Consider the following 19,526-nt stretch of genomic DNA (forward strand, 5'->3'; position numbering starts at 1 on the left):
AAGGCACTCATTCCAAGGGTAGTTTCCTGTTCCCGGAAGGGTCCGGAAGGGCATTTCCAGAGCTCAGTCCCTTCGACCCTCAGGACGTCTGACTTAGTTCAGTCCTGTTTGTTCTGGGATGGGATAGGATCAAGAATGGCTTAAATTCAGGAGACCCAGTCCCAGTAAGGGAGACAGTGGGAAGTGAGGGCTGGGGCTGGCGGCTGTCGAGGAGATGTTGGCAGGAAGGAAGTTCTGCTCCTCAGGCCTCTGCCCCTTCCCCGCCACCCCTTTCTCCCAGCCAAGCTGTCCTGCAGTTGGTGAGCTCAGGCCTTCGCCCTGGTTTCAAGGACTCCTAGCCATGGGTTTACACAATCCCTTTGCTGAGTAAATAAATAAATAAATAAATAATCCAGGGTGTTTCCCATTCAAACAGACTGACAGCTGCCTCTTAGCTCAGCTACCACTTGGCATGAGGTTGCTTTCCACTTCTGGGCATGCAGTGCAAGGCCACGTTCTGCTGTAGGCCCTTAGCTCAGAGTCCAGGACCCAGACTGCAGCGTCAGACAGCCCAGGCTCACAGCAGCTCTGGATTTTGCTTCTACACCAAAGTTTCTGGAAACTCATCTATTTCATCAAATGCGTTGAGGGTGGTTTTGCTGTTGCTTCTGGAAGAATCTTGGATTTTGCCAAAATCTGCTTTCAAAACAAAACAAAACAAAACAAAACAAAACACCAAAATCACTATTTTAGCAAGGTGGTGCTCTGTAATGTGGGATTCCATGTCTAGCACACCACCTCATTCTTTTATCCCCACCTGATTGTTAAAAGTTATTCCTGCCAGGGATATAAAATGTCACAGCTGAAAGGGGCCTGAGAACCCATTTAATTCAACCTCCTATTTTGCAGATGGGGAAAATCAGGGCCCTCAGACAGCAGTTTGCCCATGGTCACGTGGTCAGACAGGCATGGCCAGCACACTTTGAGACAGCAATGGTACCTGTCCATCTCACGGGCCCCGGGTCTTCGTTGAGGAAGGAGACATGTGTTTTCCATTCAGTCCACTTCACCTCATTGATCCTGCAAGTGTGCGGTAATCATTCTCACTTCTCAACTGCACCTCATTATATGCAAACAACTAGCATGACATTTGGAGTGGTCTAAATAGCTCCCTTTCTTTCCATCCCACCGATCTGGGACTCCCACCTCACATTCTGTCATTCAGCAGTTTTGGGGTTTAAAACTCCCCATCTTCCCAGCCCTCAGGGATCAGTCCCCTCCCAGTGTGTGGGGCCCAGAAACTCAGAGAGGTGTCAAGGGGACATTTTCAGACCACAACAGCTGTGCCTTACTGCCGAGAGGCAGTTTATGGGGAAGGAGGGGCAGAGGGCCGAGGCTGAGATGTGACAGTGTGAGGATTAAACTTATAGAAGTTTAGAAGCTTAAGGTTCAACTAGAGTTAAGGTTGCACTAGGAGAATGCAGTTAGGGTTCAGATCCCAATAAGAGTGGGCAGAGTCTAAGGTGCTAGATTGCAACAGAGTCAGTGGTTTGGCTGAAGTTCGCATTCAGGGAGCAGCTCTAGAATCAGGGGCTGAACATTAGAGATATTCGTCAGGGTAAGCGTTATAGAGCTGGAAACAATGGTTTCCACAGCGTGGGACTTTCAGTCAGAGAAGCTGGGCACGGTGAGGTAGACATGGAAGGCATCCATTAGGTCAGGCAGTCAGCCAGAGGATAAAGTAGCCTCATCATCAGAAAAGTCGGTCGTGGCACATGCAGGTACTTTTTAAAAACGAAAAAGTTTGATATCTGTCCCAAGTAGCTGTCTCAGTCTCCAGTCACCCATGACAAACATGGCTCAGGTCGCCTGGTGTTCCATGAACCCACACAGGCTAGAGAAAAGGACAGAGATTGCTGGCTCGGCCAATCTTTCCTAAACAAGAGAGTGGACCGGCAGAGGCCACGGAGGCAGCTGCACGGGCAGAGACGGGAGCGGCCACCAGCAGTCTCCTTCCCTCTCCCTGCAGAAATTGGAGAAGCTTTGTCCCAGTGCTAACAACCATATAGGAACAAATTCCATGTTCTAAGGAGGCCAGAACCGACTGCAGGTGTGGTTTGGGAAACAAAGAACAGCACCATTTCTCTGACATTCACTGACTCCTCTCTCTTCAGCCCCCCAGAGACACCCACCAAGAGACCCCTTTCCCTTTGTTACCGCAAACACAGCCGGAAATCTTCCTCTGCTACTTTACATAGCTCCCCCATCCGGAATCTGCTCCTCAGCCACTCTGGTAACATCTTCTCAAACTCCAAAATCGTCCTGGCTCTCTGGGGACATACATGAGCCTATGCACATCAATGAGAAGCGGCCCAGGAACACAGCTCTGTATGAGTGTGCAGACACCCCCGCACACACACACATGCACACACACACACACACACCCCACCAAAGAGCCAGCTTCACCTCCAACTGGAAGCTTAATGCACAGATCCAAAGGGTCCAGCTAATCTACAGAATTCAAAAATGAAAAACCAGTAAGTTAGGAAAAGGTATTCAAATTACTTTAAACACAACATAAACTCTGTTTCTGGAAGTCCAGGAGCTTCCTAACTGAAAATGTTAGGATCCTGGGATCCCACGGTGAAGAGAGGTGCTGACATCGTGTAATCTTACCTGCATGCCTGGCTTGGAATCCCCTCACCGTTTAACTATCACTAATTTGTCAGATCTCTCCTGAATGGAATCAACAATCCAATTAAGAAGACCCTAATAATTAGAAACTTCCTCGTGACAAAGCAAAGCTTTTCTCCCTGTCATTGCCCAGGTACCTCAGTTCTGCCATCTGGGGCCACAGAAGGAAGCTGTCCCTTCACAAGTAGCTCCACAGATACCTGAAGAAACTCTTAACTTTTTCAACCCTAGTCCCAATACCATTTCTTGTGAGGCACAGTTTCCAAGTCCTCTCCTAAGCCTGGTAACCTGCTCTGGACCATCCTGTGGGTTACTGTCCTCAGTGTGTAAGACCCCCCAGCATGTAAGGAATGTTGCAGCCAGGATGGAGGAGTGCAGAATTGTCACCTCCATTGTCCTATGCCGCATACTCCTCTTAATGCAATCAAAGGTCACATTTCAACATCCACACATCACACCAGATTCTGAGCAGATCATGCCTTTAAGCCTGAGTTTTTCTCACCTGTGCTGCTATCCAGTCATACTGCATGGACCCTAGACTAAGATCTCCCCAAACCTGGCCAACCACAGGGAGCTGATGCAGATTCCCAGGTCCCTGGTATAGACAGCTGTCCATACAACGTGCTGAATGGAGTCCCCAGGAAGACCCTCATAGCAGGCGCCCTGCCAGGCTCACCTGTAGACGCCAGATGCGCTCACTCTCCTTGGAGACATTCTCCACGGTTTCTCCCATCAGGGCGATGAGCATGTTGAGGAGGAGGACGAAGGTGAGGATGACGTAAGTGATAAGCAGGAACAGAAAGAGGATGGGGTACTTGGAGTTCTGCTGTATGTTCAGGTCACCCAGACCAATGGTGAGCTTGAAGAGTTCCAGAACAGCATCACTGAAGCTGCCGTAGGAGCTGCAGTCCTTATTGTCACTGGGACACTTCTCAATCAGCGAGGCCAGGGCTGGGAGGACAGAAGAGGGTGTTCTCCTCTGGTGCTCTGGCTGCTTAATTACCCAACAGGCTCCTGCACACTTGCATGTACGTGCACGCCCCTCCCCCACACACCATGCAGGCCTACAGCCTCAGTGTGCACACACCCCCGCACACACTTTTAGGTTATATACATTTTAAAGTACAACATATAACAAACACACTGGGCCAGCATCAACTCCTAAACATCACTACATCATCAGTGATGCAGACATGTAGATAAAAAGCTCCATTGCTTAGAACATCAGACGGTCTCCATGATTATAAAATATCCAATGAGTTAAAGTTAGGACACCGGCAACCTTGCTTTTCATGTGCAGTGAAAAGCAAATGATTGGGTGATCGATGCATTCTAAACTGAAGTGAGGAAGCACGATGTATCCCTCCTTAACAAAACACCTAAGAAGCTGAAAAGCAGGGCAATGCATTGGTCCCTTTTGTCTGTACTAAAGCCAGTGGCTGAATAAACAAATGCTTCACTGGAATTCTCGTATTTTCTCAAAGGTGGAAGACTCCCATGAGGGAGATATCATGGGGTCCAGCTACTCACTGCAGTATCTGGGCACCCCACTTGCCCACAGGGATGAAGAATTCCATGTATGCCTCTAGAAGGCAGGTGCATACATAATAAACACCTAGGTATTTGGAAACACTGGGCCAAGATTTAAGGTCCTATAGACCCAGCCTCCCTAATACTCTGAGGCAGGACTTTGGTGGGATCTGCAGAGCCGAAGAGCCCAACATACTTCATTCCAGACTGCAAGTCCCATTTCCTTTGCATGGCAGCAATGTTGAATCAGCCTCTGTTCCTTGAGAGACAGGAGTCCAATAAGCCTCTGATGTCAGCTCGTGACCTCATTCAGAGAGGCTGCTGAGCTGGGCTCCCTGGCCCCATGGTAACCACCCCTGCTCTAGCATAAGGTGAAGATGACGGGGTCACTGGGGCTGGCTCAGACACCACCGAGGCTTGGTGTGAACTTGAGTAACTCATTTCCCTGCTCTGGCCTTTGGCTTTTGTGCCTATGGATGAGACTTGATGATTTCTCTAGTGCTTTCCAGCCCCGATCTGCCAGAGTCCAAGATGGCAACCTCTAGACCCCACAAAACTAGGAGGAACTGGCCCAGACCATCTCTTCCTAAAGAAGTAAACCACTACTAAGCCTCTTCCTGCCTTCTCTGCCACACCTGCCAGGGTGGAGACAGTCATCACTGCAACCTGATGGTGGGCACTGTGCTAGGCTCTTCTGGTCCTCTCCATGGGTGTCCATGGGCTTCTCTCACACGAGACTATGGCCAAATGACTGGGACATGGTAACATGGAAGTGTGGTTCCAGAGGACACAGCGGCCACCATACAGGACTTCGGCCCTGCCTGTGCAGTGGTGACCAAATGGGGCAGACCTACTTACAAGACAAAGTGAAACCAGGCATCAGAGAGAATGGACTGCAGATCTGAGGGTCTCAGCAGGAAGATCGCGATGCCCTGAGGCCAAAAAGGAAAGAAAAGCTGCACCCCCGCATGCCTCTCACTGGAGGATCTGAGGAAGGCAGTGTTTCCTCGGGACTGAGACTCGGTGAGGGGGAGGGCATGAAGGCCAAGCTAGAGCCCGGGTGAGAAATACCGAAGGGGACCTATGCCCGGGAGCAGAGGCATCCCAGGGTAGGAGTGGGTGTACCCCCAAATCCTCTCACACCTCTCACTCCCCCCACCTTATCCTCACCCAGACGCTGCAAAGCAGCACAGTCACACAGTTCCCTGCCATTGCCCAGACACAGCCTAGCTTCTAAAGCCAAAAACAAGAAACAACAGGTGTTGGTGAGGATGTGGGAAAAAAGGAACCCTCTTGCACTGTTGGTGGGAGTGCAGACTGGGGCAGCCACTGTGGAAGACAGTGTGCAGTTTCCTCTAAAGTTAAAAACAGAAATATCATCCAGTAATCGCTCTACTGCGTATCTACCCAAACAATACAAAAACACAAAATCAAAAAGATACATGCATCCTCATATTTACGGCAGCATTATTTATAATAGCCAAACTATGGAAGCAGCCCAAGTGTCCCCTGATAGATGAACAAATAAGGAAGATGGGACATATATACAATGTAATATTACTCAGCCATAAAAAAGAATGAAATTTTGCCATTTTCAATGACATGGGTGGGGCTAGAGAGCATTATGATAAGTGATAGAAGTTAGAGAAAAACAAATGCCGTATGATTTCACTTACATGTGAAATTTAAGAAAAGAAACAAATGAGCAAAGTGAAAAAATCGAGACCGGGGCACCTGGCTGGCTCAGTTGGTAGAGCATGTGAAACTTGATCTCGGGGTTGTGAGTTCGAGCCCCCCATTGGGTGTAGAGCTTACTTTTAAAAAAAAGAAAAAATAGAGACAAAGCAAGAAACAGACTCTTAACTATGGAGAACAAACTGATGGTGGCCAGAGGGAGGAGGGGAGGGCCTGGGGGAAACTAGGTAAAGGGCATTATGAGTACACTTGTGGTGCGTACTGAGTCTTGTACAGAACTGCTGAATCACTATATTGTACAAAGGAAACTAACATAACACTCTAAGTTAACTACACTGAATTAAAACTAAAAATTTTAATTAAAAGACAAAAAAAGATATGGATTAGTTCTCCTGCCTCTGAGCCCTTTAATGCTGCTCCCCCTGCCCACTCGGTAATGACCTTCTCTCCAGTGCCCTCGTGCCAAATCCTGCCCTTGCAGACTAAATACCATCTCTGCTTTCATGCTTTCCCTCCCTGTCCTCTCCCCAGGTAAAAGTCATCTCTCTTCCTCTGAGTGCTGGTCTGAACCCCACACAGGGCCCTTTACACCATCCGTTTTAGGATCCAGATGTTTGTGCCCATCTGAAATCCCCCACAAGACTGTGAGGTTAAAGAGCACCAACTCCCTCTCTCCCTCTCACCTCCCCCAGGGCTCCACGTATAGCAGGTGTTCAAAATATACCTGTCGATTCCTTGTTTGGGTGGTTGACAAGGGACTGACTGATAAACCCAGAGGAAGGGCTGGGTCAGGGAGAGAAGTGACCGAATGTGTGGATGGAGGGACAGGAGGACGGGTCACTGAGTGGCTGGGAGGGTAGATGGCTGATAGAGGGATCGAGGGGTGGACAGATAAAGCAGGTGGGACAGGCCTGCCTAAGAAACTAATTTCGGATCTACAAAATCTAAAGCTTAGAAAGGAAGTACTCCTCAGAACCCCCCCTCCCCATAGTCAGGCAGAGGAGGGTGCATTAAAGCCAGGCCTGTGGTCACTCTGCCTTGCCTTGCAAGGGGCTTAGTGGGCCACTCACCTCTTTCACAGAAATGCACATGGCCCAGATGAGCACGAACATCCTTCCTAACAGCTGCAGCCACCCCATCTTGTGCGTCAGGGCCAAGGGGTGCGGGAGGGCCTGGGAAGAAGGGAAGGAATGGATGGGAGCAAGACGGGGACTTAGGAAGGCCCCTCTGCCTGTAGGGTTCACGCTCAGGTGCCAAGACCACTAGTTGAGTTGGAGGCCAACGCGAAGCCCAAGCTCGGTACAATGGGAGACAAGGAACGGCAGCTCTGTGCCCCTGTCCCCACCCACAGTTGGATCCAGAACTCAACAGTCCAATCCATGCTAACGACCGCTCACACCTCATGGCATTTGTTCATTCCAGAACCCATTCATATCCAGACACTTAGAGGACACTCAAAGCTAAACCTCTGCCCCGTGTCATGAATGGAAAATTGAGACCCACAGTGGGGGAGTCCCCCCTCCCATTTCTGTGACCCTCATGGCAGAAACACCCAATGAGCTCTAGATTTAGGTGGAGCCTGGGTCTTCCAACCTTCCAGATTTCCCCACAATTGCTGAGGACCAGAGACGTATTCAATTCCCTGGAAGTTGTGAAGGATAACAACTGGGGAACGCCGTGCAAATGTCATTCTGGGCCTGTTTCCTCATCTGCACATGGGACTCTGCAAGCTCTTGGAGCTCTGACCACTTCACCCGCCTCCCTCCAGGGGCCCACGTACCTCCTCTTCCCGGGGCCGGTAATAGGAGACTAGAGTCAGGGTGATGTTGTAGAAGAAATAAAAGCAGAATGACAAGAAGAACATGTACTTGGCAAACTTCTTCCACTTCATATGCAGCAGCGTGTGCAAGGAGGGCTCCAGGGTCAGCATCTCATGCCGGTTCTGGGGGTAGAACACCACCCCCACTTTCAAAGGGCCCTCGTTCCAAAAGGGAGCTCTGAGTCAGTACCACCCCTGGCAGAAGGGGCCAATCATTCTGTCCCATGAGCTGGTTTGGCTGGAAATGTGGGGAGAGTCATTTCTGGCTCCTGTAGCTCCTTCCCAGTGCCCCCAGGCAGCTCCCAAACCCCACAGGAGCTGGGCTTCCAGTGGGAGGACCCACTGCTCAGTGGGGAGCAAGACCCGCAAGGGGGAAGGGCCATGGCTGGAACCAACTTGGCCCCTTCACTGTGTAACCTTAGGAAAACCCCCAGTACTCCCAGGGCCTCGATTTCCTCATCTACAAAACTGAAATCAACTAAATTGTCCTACCAACCAGTAGGCTGTGAGGGTTCAGGGAGACCACAGACGAGGCAGGCTCCAGTAAGCATGGCTCTTGGTAACACGGGGATGATGATGGTCTAATCTGCTGCCTCAATTCCCTCCCAAAAACTGAAAACCTCTCACTGCTGATCCTCTCACTTCCCCTCCAGCTTCAGTGATCTTCGCCCCAGTCCTTGCCTCCTCCAGGAAGGCCTCCCTGATTGCTGCAGCTGTGCCTTCTCTGTGGGTAGGGGAGATTATAGAACCATCAGGGAAGAGAAAGAGAAACAAGATGGAGAAGATCAACAGGAATCATCCCACCCGCCATCTCACACTGCCCAGGATTCTGGGGCCAGGAGACACCCACCACAGAAGTTTATAACGCAAGGTTAGCTAGGAACAAGTAAACACAGCACCGGCCCTAGCCCTGCTCTTTCTGTGTTGACTCTCCCCACCAAGGTAACGAACTGGAGGACTACAGACATGTCCAGCTAGTGCCGTAGGTCTTCCCATTTGGCCTGAGGCCCAGCCCCTCGTCCCCAGCCCCCCTGAGAGACCCACATCAAGGTTGGTGTTGTAGACGATGATTTCCAGCACCGAGTTGTCTGTCGTAGTGTCCACGTTGGTGAGGTCGTAAAGTGAGGACGACACAGGCCCATATGCCCAGTCCGTGAACTTCCTGGACAGACTCCGGAGTGGCTTTTCCTTGATCTCACGACTGAGGATATACTTCAAGATCTGGGGACAGAAAGAGGAACAGCCATTGAACAGGGCCGGGAAGATGTTCCCACCTGGATGGATTGAGCCCCCCTCTGCACCTGCCACCGTAAGCCCCCAGCTCGGCTTCTACTGCAGAACCCGTGTGAACCTCACTGCCTTGCCTAGTTCACCAGGGACGGAGAATACAAGGGACAAAAGGTGCAGAGGCCCTTTGCAGGGTGCAGAAAGCTGCACAGTAAGATCATAAAACCTTGTACCAGTTGGGGACCCCATTCAGTGAAGCATCTGAGAACTGACAATTTTCAGAAATAATTTCTATTTGACCTGGATGGGAGAAGAAACTAGAAGTTTTTCCAGCTTCCCTAGCCTGGTCAAGACCATTCCAGCTGAGGCTCACTGTGGGCCATACAAGATGCCAGCCTGGCAGAGAGGCCTGAGAAATCCACTCTCCAGGTGACCCTCAAACTCTGGTGCACAGTAGAGTCACTTAGGGACACTCGACAATCCCACAGCACTGACTAATTCAGTCCAAAGCTCTGTAGGTGGGACCCAGATATCTATGTTTTGTAAAGCTCCATGGGCAGTTCCAAAGTGCAGGCAAGGTGGAGAGCCACTGCTCTCCAGTTCACTCCTTTCCAAAACTGGGGCCGGAGCTTCCTGGGGCACCAAACCAAGACCCAGGAAGAGGGTTCTGTTCGGGAGAACAGTGTCAGAGCCCTGGTTTCACACCACCCAGTGGGGTTCCCATCTCATCTCATATGGGAGCCTTGTCCTCACAGTCCAGGCAGAGAGCCTCCAGACACAGGGCCAGTCTCCCCATCCTGGGCCCCAGCCTCAAAGAGCCCCAAGGAACAGTCTGTGTCTAAGCATCTCTGCACCCTCCACTCCCAGCATAGTGGCCAACTTGGGCAGCATCCAGAAAGGTTTTCCAAAGAACACTGAATGAAGAAGAGAGAGGGCCAGGAATGGGGGTGTCCCTTCCCCAGGACTGGCCACGGGGGAGCACATTATCCTCTAGAGAGTCAAATGGTCACAGGGCCATGTTCCAAGCACCACAGCGCATGCCACAGCAGCTATCAGGAAGCTCTGCTTGCAACCCTCATCTGACGCTCTTCAAAGCCCCCCACAAACCGTGTTCCTGGGGGAGGGTAGGAGACGGTAGGGAGGGTGGGAAGGCACACAATTTCTCCTTTGTCAAAGCCAATCTCCAACCCTTCCTTCCCCCACAAGAGAATGAAAAGGTCCCTTGTGGTCCCCAGCCCTGACCACTGACACTGGGCCCAAGGCCCTCAAGGCCCCCGCCTCCCCTGTCAGCTGCCCTGAGGCGGACACAGCTGTGATTGTTCAATAGCCCCCTGCACCCACCCAGTCCTCTCACAGCCTCCCAGGAGCCTCAGTCCACTCCTAGGGCTTGGACACATGGAGGCTGAAGAGCAAGCTACGCCGGGCCTTACCCTCGGGCCCACCTGAGTCCTGACCTTGATCTCAGACCCAGCTGTGACTCCAGGCACCCACAGCGATGGGAGCCCGCCTCAACCCAAGTCTTCACCAAGGTTAAGCCTTGAGCTCCTCAGCCACTCCACACAGGGCACAAAGGGCCACAAACCACCACACTTCCTGCTGGGGACCTGGCTCAGAGTTTCAACATGACAGACAGAGAGAGGTCTCTCCAGACTCAGGCAGCTCACTGGCTCTGGAGGCAGAGCCGGCATTCTGGGGCTCCTAGCCTCCTGAGAGAGGCTGAAGGCCCTGAGGGTCTTCAGACATAGCTTTGGCTTGTGTGCCTGCCTCACCACACAGGAATCCTCTGTCACAAAGCCTGTGAGGTCCCACATCACCACAGCCTTCAAGTTCCCCCACTCTGACCCCAGATGGGAATCCCAGAGCAAGGCACAGAAATACAGAGTGTCAGGGACTAAAGTCCAGAGGGGGCTCCCATGTGACATATTTCTGTGTGGTCACTCAGAACAAACCCACCCCAGGCCACAAATGTACTTCCTAGACTTCAGGCTGACCTTTCCCAGGCCACGGTACAATCTGTGGGGTCCCCAGAAAGGCCAAAGCACCGGCCAGGAGCCTCCCTGCCCTCCTTCCCGCCCCCCACCCCGGGCCCTACCTCGGCCTTGCCCATCTTGGCAGCCAGCTGCAGTGGCGTGAGCCCGTCCTTGTTGTGCATGGTCTCCAGCTCCCACGTCCCGCTCCTCAGCAGGATCATGTCGTACATGCGCTTCACAAAGTCGTTCTGTGTCTTGAAGTCCTCAGCCACTGTCACCAACGCGTGTAGGATGTTGTTTCCCCGTGAGTCCTGCGAGGTGATGTCAGTCTGCTCATTCTCCATCAGCAGCTGCACAATCTCAGGCTGGTTGGTACACGCCGCCAGAGCCAGTGGGGTCTCGCCTGGGGCAGTAGGGAGCACTGGACCTCAGTTCTCTCCTAGACCTGCCCGGTTTCCGCAAGCCCTAGGACTGAGGCCCACGTCCCCAGTAACCCGGGCCTCCCTGTAATTCCCGCCATCTTCTGCCTTGTACGGGAAGAGTGGGGAGACCAAAGCTGGATCACTGCCATTATCTCCTAACTGATCTCCCTACTTCCATCCCAGGCCTCCATCACTATCCCCAGCATAGTAGCCAGACTGATCCTAGTGACACAAAAGACTCACCTCACCCAGAATAAAAGCCCGGTTCCCAGCAAAAGACCACAGGCCCTGCATGTTCAGACATCACTTCCTCTCTTACCCCACTCACTCCTCTCTGTCCACAGTGGCCTTGGTCCTCTTCCTAGAACATGCCAAGGCATTTTTTCCTACCTCAGGGCCTTTGCAGAGGCTGTTCCCCTCGCTTGTAGTACTGTTTCTCAGCATCTGCCTTGGGCATCTCCACACTTCTACCAAGTCTTCACTCAAACATCACCTTTTTAATGAGTCACCCTAACTGCACTATTTAAAAATTAAAATCCACTTCCCTGCACTGGAACTCCTGACCCCCTTTCCCTGACTTGTTGTTTATATTTTCATAGCACTTATCATTTTCTAAGATATTACATAGTGTTATTATGTTTATTATTGATCATTTTCCTCCAGTCTAGAACATAAGTTCCATGAGGATGGGAATCTTTGTTTCATTCACCGATACATTTCAAACACCTAGAACGGTGCCAGGTGTGTATAGTAAGTGATCAATAAACGTTTTTTTAAGAAAAGAGAAGGCAGGTGACTCATACATGGTCACACAGCAAACCTGGGATGGAACTAGGACCGGACAGGAGGTCTCCAACTGTTTCCCTTTCAATCTCCATTCTGTTCCCTCTCTTCATCCCACGTGACAGACATTTCCCAACACTGGTTCCAATAGGGTCTAATGTTGGACAATGGACTGTACAAGACCCTGTCCTTATGGCTGCTCAGACCCAGCTAGTCCTACAGATAAATACCAACCAAAGAAACAAAAAAACACCCAGAAGAGTAAACAGGTCAGTGGTTGCAGCCAAGGGCTGGAGTGGGTAAAGGGGTTGACAAATTTGTGGGGGCAAAGTTTCTGGTGTGATGGGACTATTTATACCCTGCCCTCATGGTGGTGGTTAGTCAACTGTATACATTTGTGGGGCTGAACAGAACTATCCATTAAAACGGGTGAATTTCACTATATCTAAATTATGCATTACAATCTTTTTTTTCTACCCAGAGTATCCTAACCCCAATTCCTTTTGAACTCCCTCATTTGTCAGTCAGGGAATCTTCCTCTCTGACTCTTGACTGCGTGTTTGCAGTCCTGGAAAGCATTGGGCGCAAGGGCAGAGGCAAAGCTGAGTCTGCTCACGTGGGTGCCCACTCGCGCCCCCTCCCCAGTTCAGAAGGCTCTATCCCAGCGGCCTCCCCGGGCACTGTCCCTCTGGGCCTGGGGCGGGTCCACTGGTCCACGTGCCGAGCGGGCAGAAACCGGCAGTGGGGGCTCCAGGCCAGCCCACCAGCACCTACGGGGACGGGGGTGGGTCGGGAAGGCCGGAAGGGGCGGGCAGCACCCACCAAAGTAGAAGCCCTCGTGTAGGTACTTGGGGTTGAAGAAGACCCCCCTGGCGTGGGCATTGACGTCGGCGCCCGCCACGATGAGCAGCGCGGTGATGTCTCCCTGCCGCCGCTCGATGGCGATGTTCAGCGCCGTCTGCCCTGCGAACGGAGTGGGGAGGGAGGAAGGGGGCGCTCAGCGGCTGGGCCCTGGGGGACAGACCCTCCCTGGCCCCCGAACTCCCCGCCGAGCGACAGCAAAATACTAGCTGCCTTCCTGCTCCATGCTCCAGTGAGACTTCAGTGCTACCTTACTGGGAGTCGCAAGGGCTGGGGGACCTGGGGCGGGGCGGGCCGGGGCGGGTGGGGGGCAATGGAGACTGCTTAAGCCAGGTTAGAACTTTATCCTAAGTGCTGTGGGAAGTCACAAGTCATTGAAGCAGGCAAGGGACACGACCAGAGTTTTGAGTTTTGCACATGTGTATTTTCGGATCACTCTAGATGCAGAATTGGAGGATGCATTAGAAGGAGCCCAGACTTGGCAGGAACCGCCACTTCAGTGGAGAAAGAGATGATGAGAGCCAGAGACCCATGGGAGAAAGTGTCCTCAGAATGGCCTGTGGGGGCTGGGGAAGAAGGAATGACTGGCCTAGGAGCTGGGAGAGTGGTGCCACAATGACTGAGGAACAGAACAGGAGAAAGCAGCGGGAAGGGGCTGGAGGGACATTAACCCAGATGGTGGAGTCTGTGGACTCTCCAGATGGAAGGCTCTGAAAGGCTGGGGCAGGGGATAGGTCTAGGAATGTCCCACCAGAAACAGCATTTTCCAAAGAGCTGCCACCATTCCATATACAAAAATAAATTCCTGGTGGATTAAAGAAGTAAGCGTTTAAAAAAAACAAAAATTCATTGATAACTAATCTTTTCATAAGGAAGAACTTCTTAAGCAAAACCCAAAAATGCAGAAACAACCACAAAGAAAAAACTAACATGTTGGCTCACAAAGAAAAAAATTTAAGGTTTCCGTAATTCAGAAGACATCGTAAAGAAAGTTAAAAGGCCAGTGATAGGCTGGGGAAAATATCTGAGACATAAATAGACAGTAGGTTTTGTAAAGTTCCTAATATATTAAGACCACTTACAAATCAACAGACAAACAACTTAAAAGAAAACTGAGAAAAAATTAACAAACACCTCACAGAGAAGAAAATACACATGGCCAAAAAAGAAAGTGAAACATGATTGGAATCACTGATAATTGAGAAAATGAAGTTAGAATCTAGCAAGTTAACACTTTTCTACTTTTCACTGACTAGATTGGCAAAACAAAACAAAAAACAAAGCAGAACCAAACAAAAATAATAATTTCCAGTGTTCGCGAAAGGTGAGAGAATGAGGGAATGAATACTTGGTATTTCGAGGAGAATAAACTAGTATCTTTTAGAAGCAAATCTGACAATTATCATTACAAATTTTAATGTGCATGCCTTTGAACACAGAAAATCCAATTCAAAATTTTCCTAAAACATGTGCCCTGAGCATGGGGTCATATGCAAGAATATGTACTGTGATATTTTCATAGTGAAAATTGAAGGAAAAAAAAAATATATATATATATATATGCATATATATATCAACAGGGGAATACAGAAATTAACCACAGGATAGCCACACTCAGACTAGGCAGGAAAAAAGGAGGCAGACTCGCATATTCTGGGATGAGAAAGTGTTTAAAGCATAGAGTTTTAAAAAAAAATGCAAGGTTTAAAACAATACAAACAGTATACTATTGTTCTATGTTAAATAGATACATGAATAAACAAGCATGTTTCTATGTTCACGTGTACACATGTGTAAAAAGCCTAGGAAAGTCCTCAAGGTGTACACAACATAGTTATTTCTAGAGAGGAGACTGGAAAAACGGCCAAAGGGGTTTGTTTTAACTTAATTAAATACTTGAATTTTTTATGTTCTAAGGGTATTTATTTATTTTTAAATTTTAAAAAAGATTTTATTTATTTATTTATTTAGAGTGTGTGCAGGGAGAGGGGCAGAGGGACAGAGAGACTCTCCAGCAGACTCCCTGCTGAGCCTAGAGCCCAATGTGGGACTTGATCTCATGACCCTGAGGTCAAGACCTGAGCAGATGTCAGTTGCTTAACTGACTGAGCTACCTAGGAGCGCCTTAATGGGTTTTTAAAATCTGGAAATGTAGGTCCTTCAGGTCTGGAAAATATTTTTGTATAACTCCTTTGACCATGGACTCCCTTCCATTTTCTCTATTCTATATTTCTTCTGTTGGGCTTCCTAGGTAGATCTTTTGCTATCCTTATTTTTTTTTATGCTCTCTTTTGCATACCTTATTTATTTATTTATTTATCTATCTATCTATCTATTTATTTATTTATTTCCTTTCTCAAAGGTTTCCTTGACTCTATCTTCCAAACCCTCCTGTTGGCTACTTTATTTCTGCTGCCATATTTTCTTTCTTTTTATTTGAATGTTTTACAATGAAACTCTATTCATGTGTTATTTATGTAATTAAAAATAATTATGCTGAATGGATATATTGATGGATATAAAATCACTCATTATATTAATCTCAAATGCATGTTTAAAATTTTTAATAATAATTTTTAGTTGAATACATTGCTTTAAAAAAGGCAAATTTCTGAAGGCGTTTAACAAAATGTTAAAAATAATATTTTAAAAGTTGCTTTTGGATCCTCTTAGCAGCATAGGAAGGAAATATTAGCCCCTGACAGATGGAGGAACGAGACTCAGAAAGGCAAAGTAACGTGCCCAAAGTGAGGAAAAATGACTCCCACTCCCCATGGTGTTGTAGCCCCTCAGCCCCCAGTGGCGGGGAGCACCCACCCAGACACTGGAGGGAAGGTATGAGCAGATACCATCAGAGAGAATGGGGAGTTGGCTTCTGAGAAGTCAGAAATAAATGGCTCTTCCCACCATGCAGAGAGAGTGCTCACAGCCCCCAACAAGGCCACCAGCAAAAGACAAAGTCATGAAAGAAGGAAGTGATAAGGGAAGGCTAAGAAAGAAAAAAGGAATTGCAGCCAGGGCAGCAACGCCTTAATAGTAACCTTCATTTATTCACTCATTTAAAAACCATTTATTAAGGACCTCTTATATGAGACACCAAGGGGCCCAGGGAATTCACTATGGGCAAGACAGACTCCATCCCTGGCCTCAAGGGATTTCTATAACATGCTTCTAGAAAGAGGTGTAAGTGTCTATATACTGACAAGAAGAAAGAAGGGGAGAGAAAGGGACTGAAAGGGGGGAAGAATCAAGACAGGCAAGCTTGAGGCACTGACCTAAAACTCTTTGGCTAAGGACTAGTATCAGCTCCCTAGTGACAGGCTGAGAACATTATACACAGCTCATCTAGTTTCTCTCTTTCCTTTGGCTACCAGGGAGCTCAGCGTGCAGTTCAGCACTCAGCTATAGCCATCTTCCCTGGATTCCCTCTCTTCCAAGGAACGGTGTTAGTTTTCACAATCCTTTACTTTTTCTTGAATATAACAAAAATGCTTGTGAACATCTGGAGTATAAATAAATAAATATTTTAAAATGACTTCTTCCCATGAGAAAAGTTGAGGGCCCAAGACAGACCATCCCCTGCAAAGAGCAATGTTCAGCACCCCTTGGCATGTCAGCAAGATAGCATCTGGTCATTCCTGAGCTCATCATGTTTGCACCTTATTAGAGATGAACAGGATGTTTACTGAGTCCAAAAACTCCAGTGAGGGCATACCTTACTGATTGTTCACAACAGATTTGCTGGGCAGGGAAACATTATCCCAAATTTGGTCTTCTGCCCCTTTCTAGTCCACTTAACAGAGAAGCCACAAAATTGAGACCCAAATGAGTGATAATGATGATGGTGAGTCTGACAGGTGTGTGGGCCTCGCCCAGCTATCCGACAGCATCTCTGGCCGGCTTCCCATTGCCCTAATAGGCCAAACTCGTTCCCATCTTGGGCTTCAGCCCTTGCCCTGCTCCCAGTCTTCCCCATCATGCCAGCCTCAGGTCAAATGTTCCCTCCCTGCGGACCCACTCTAAAGCTGCCCATACCCAGTCACTTCAGATCATCTTCCTAGCGTTTTCCATCTAAAATTACTTTATTTAAAGCAGTGGCCTGCATCTGTCTTGTTCGTCACTGCACCCCAGTGCTGAAAACAAGGCCTGCCTGGCCTGTGGTGGGCACTCGAATCGCTCTACAGATCCAAGGATGGAGGCGGAGAGAGCCTGCTATGTGGTACTGAAGCACACTTCGTGCTTTGGGTCCACAGGGACAGTGGGGGGCTCCGCATGGCTTGGTTCCCACCCCACCCCATGTCCACATGGCACCTCCCACAAGTAGCATACCTTCGTAGGCCTCCTCTGTGTATGCAGCATTGATGAACCTGTCCAGGATGTCATTCTCCTCCGCAAAAGCCAGCAGGATCCGCACAATCTCCTTGGTGTTGGGGTTGATGTTTAACAAGGCCTTCATCAGGCAGGTCTTCCCCGTGTCAGAGGCCGTCAGCTTGTGCATGAGGAAGTCTGCAGGCAGGGTCATGGGGTGAGCTGCGGGAGGGGCCCTGGCTGCCCCCAGGCCTCCCAGCCCTGAGCAGGGGGGGCCAGGATGTGGGGGCTGCAGTCACCCATGCTGTGCCCTCCACTGGCCTCCTGGAGCCTGTGCTACCTGCTCCCCTCCTCCCTCTCCAACTCTTCCCCCCGTGAGGCCTTCTGCTCTCTGCCTTCTGCACCTGCTACTTGGAGGGGGAAATCTCACCCACTGCATGTCTTCCCACTGTCCACCTCAGTGCTGACACCCGAAATCTCCAGCCTGCCACCTCCTGGCAGCCTGCAAATAAAGCTTATCACCTCCCTCTAACAAGCTACTCCCAGTCCCCCAGACAACGTGGGCCCCACCAGCCAGCAAGACGCCAAAGGCACTACCTGGGAATGCTCCCTTTCGCTCACTCCCTTTGTCCTTGGCTCCAGACCAGATCCCCTGCTGAGGAGCTGGTCACCTTCCCCCGGGTCTGCTGCTGTGATCCCGCATTGCCTGAATAGTGCCCTTCTCCAGTTTTACACCCGCCCTCCATGCAGTAGCCAGACATGACCTTCGCCTGTCTAAGCCCTTCTGTGGCTCCCCAATGCCCTCAGAGTCAGGTTCAAAGTCCCCAGCCCAACCTTCTGGGCTCCTCACATGCCCCCCTCATGGGTTGTTGTGGGGAAAGGTGCACAGCAGGAGGCAAGCCCCCAGCCCCACACTCTCTCTGCTAGAGCCAGGCACTGACCAGCCACGTCCAGGCCACGACGCCGTTTGCAAAGTTCCTGCAGCTCCCCCAGCAGCTCCAGCAGCTCCTCCACGCAGCCCTCTGACACGGCTGCAAAGATGCGCTGCTTCAGCCGCTTTTTCCTCCGCCTCTGCTCTTCCTTGGCCAGGTTTGCACTGAGGCCAGAAAGTATCTCCAGTTCACCACATGGGTGCCACCAACCTACTCTCCCCCTCCTCCTGCCAGGGCCGCTGTGCCTGCACAGAGCTGCACCACAGCCGGGTCCATGGCCCCAGACACCACAGCCGCAGCTCCACAGCCAGTCACCAGGCCCCAGACGTCTTCCATCAGCGCCCCGGGCCCTGGCATCCGTGTTGCCCCCTGCAGGCTTCCCTCTGAATCCAAATGCAATCACAGTTTTTCAAACTATATATTTGGATACACATAGCAAAGATGACTAGAAAGGACAAATAATAGTGATTATCTTAAAAAATATGAGATGAAAGGAAGGAAAATCCCACTTTCATCTTTGGCAGTGTTTGAATTCTTAAACTCTGTCTCTCCCTGCCCCCACACTCCAAAGAGATAGCCATGGCAATGCGTATTTTTTTGTCTGTATGTGTTCTTGCAAAATGCACATGGTGTTTCATGGTTTGGGTGCATGTATTTTTAATTCACTTGTATGGGACTGTGTTACAGTTCTCGCTCTGCTGCAGACTGTTGTCTGAATATTTTATAATGAATGGGTAATACTTCTTAGAGTTTATGAAATGTAATTCTCCCCCCACAAAAGAAAATTCCTACATGCCACAGCCATGGGCCCAGACATTTGTCCCAGCCCCAGGAATGGAGGCTGCTTTCTCTTCCCTGGGTTGTGATGCCCGTGCCTCTGTCACCCACCTGGTGGACACAGAGGGTGGAAGGGAATGGCCAGGCTTACCTGGGGCTGTTGGGATTGGACGGGGTCTCTGTCACATCGTCCTGAGGAGACTGTGGTGAGTCCATGTCATCACAGTTCCCAGAGAGGCTGTGGGGGAGTGGGGAAGGAAGAGAGAGAGACAAGTTTAAAAGAGAGAGACAACCAGGCCTGGCCATTAGGCCCCGAGTGAGTCACTGCCCGTACTGGACTGGAGTAGGGGCAGGCATGGGGGCCAGTACTCACCACTGCCGGATGTTGGAGTCCATAGGCTTGGAGAAGACCGGGAGAGAAGCCTTGGAGACAGTGGGGTTGGGATCGAACCCTTCTATCTCCAGGAAGAAGTGTGCACTATGGGGATACCCAAACAAGGCCATTAGAGTGGGACAGGGACTGTCCACC

General features: G+C 50.0%; 1 protein-coding gene across 1 annotated transcript; it reads right to left on the reverse strand.

Moving 5' to 3' along the window:
- Positions 1–487: 487 nt before the first annotated feature.
- Positions 488–18,577, reverse strand: LOC309852222 (transient receptor potential cation channel subfamily V member 3-like; the record flags this gene model as incomplete). Its single annotated transcript, XM_082708521.1, has 14 exons — positions 488–675; positions 980–1,059; positions 2,197–2,309; positions 3,350–3,744; positions 4,935–4,954; positions 5,062–5,135; positions 6,969–7,070; positions 7,679–7,840; positions 8,762–8,938; positions 11,037–11,317; positions 12,942–13,082; positions 17,310–17,486; positions 18,230–18,384; positions 18,435–18,577. 14 exons carry the CDS (start codon positions 18,575–18,577, stop codon positions 581–583), a joined length of 2,115 nt encoding a protein of 704 aa, XP_082564647.1. The 3' UTR covers positions 488–580.
- Positions 18,578–19,526: the final 949 nt, after the last annotated feature.

This window comes from Mustela nivalis (genome assembly GCF_964662115.1).
Source record: "Mustela nivalis genome assembly, chromosome: 17".
Classification (NCBI taxonomy): Eukaryota; Metazoa; Chordata; class Mammalia; order Carnivora; family Mustelidae; genus Mustela; species Mustela nivalis.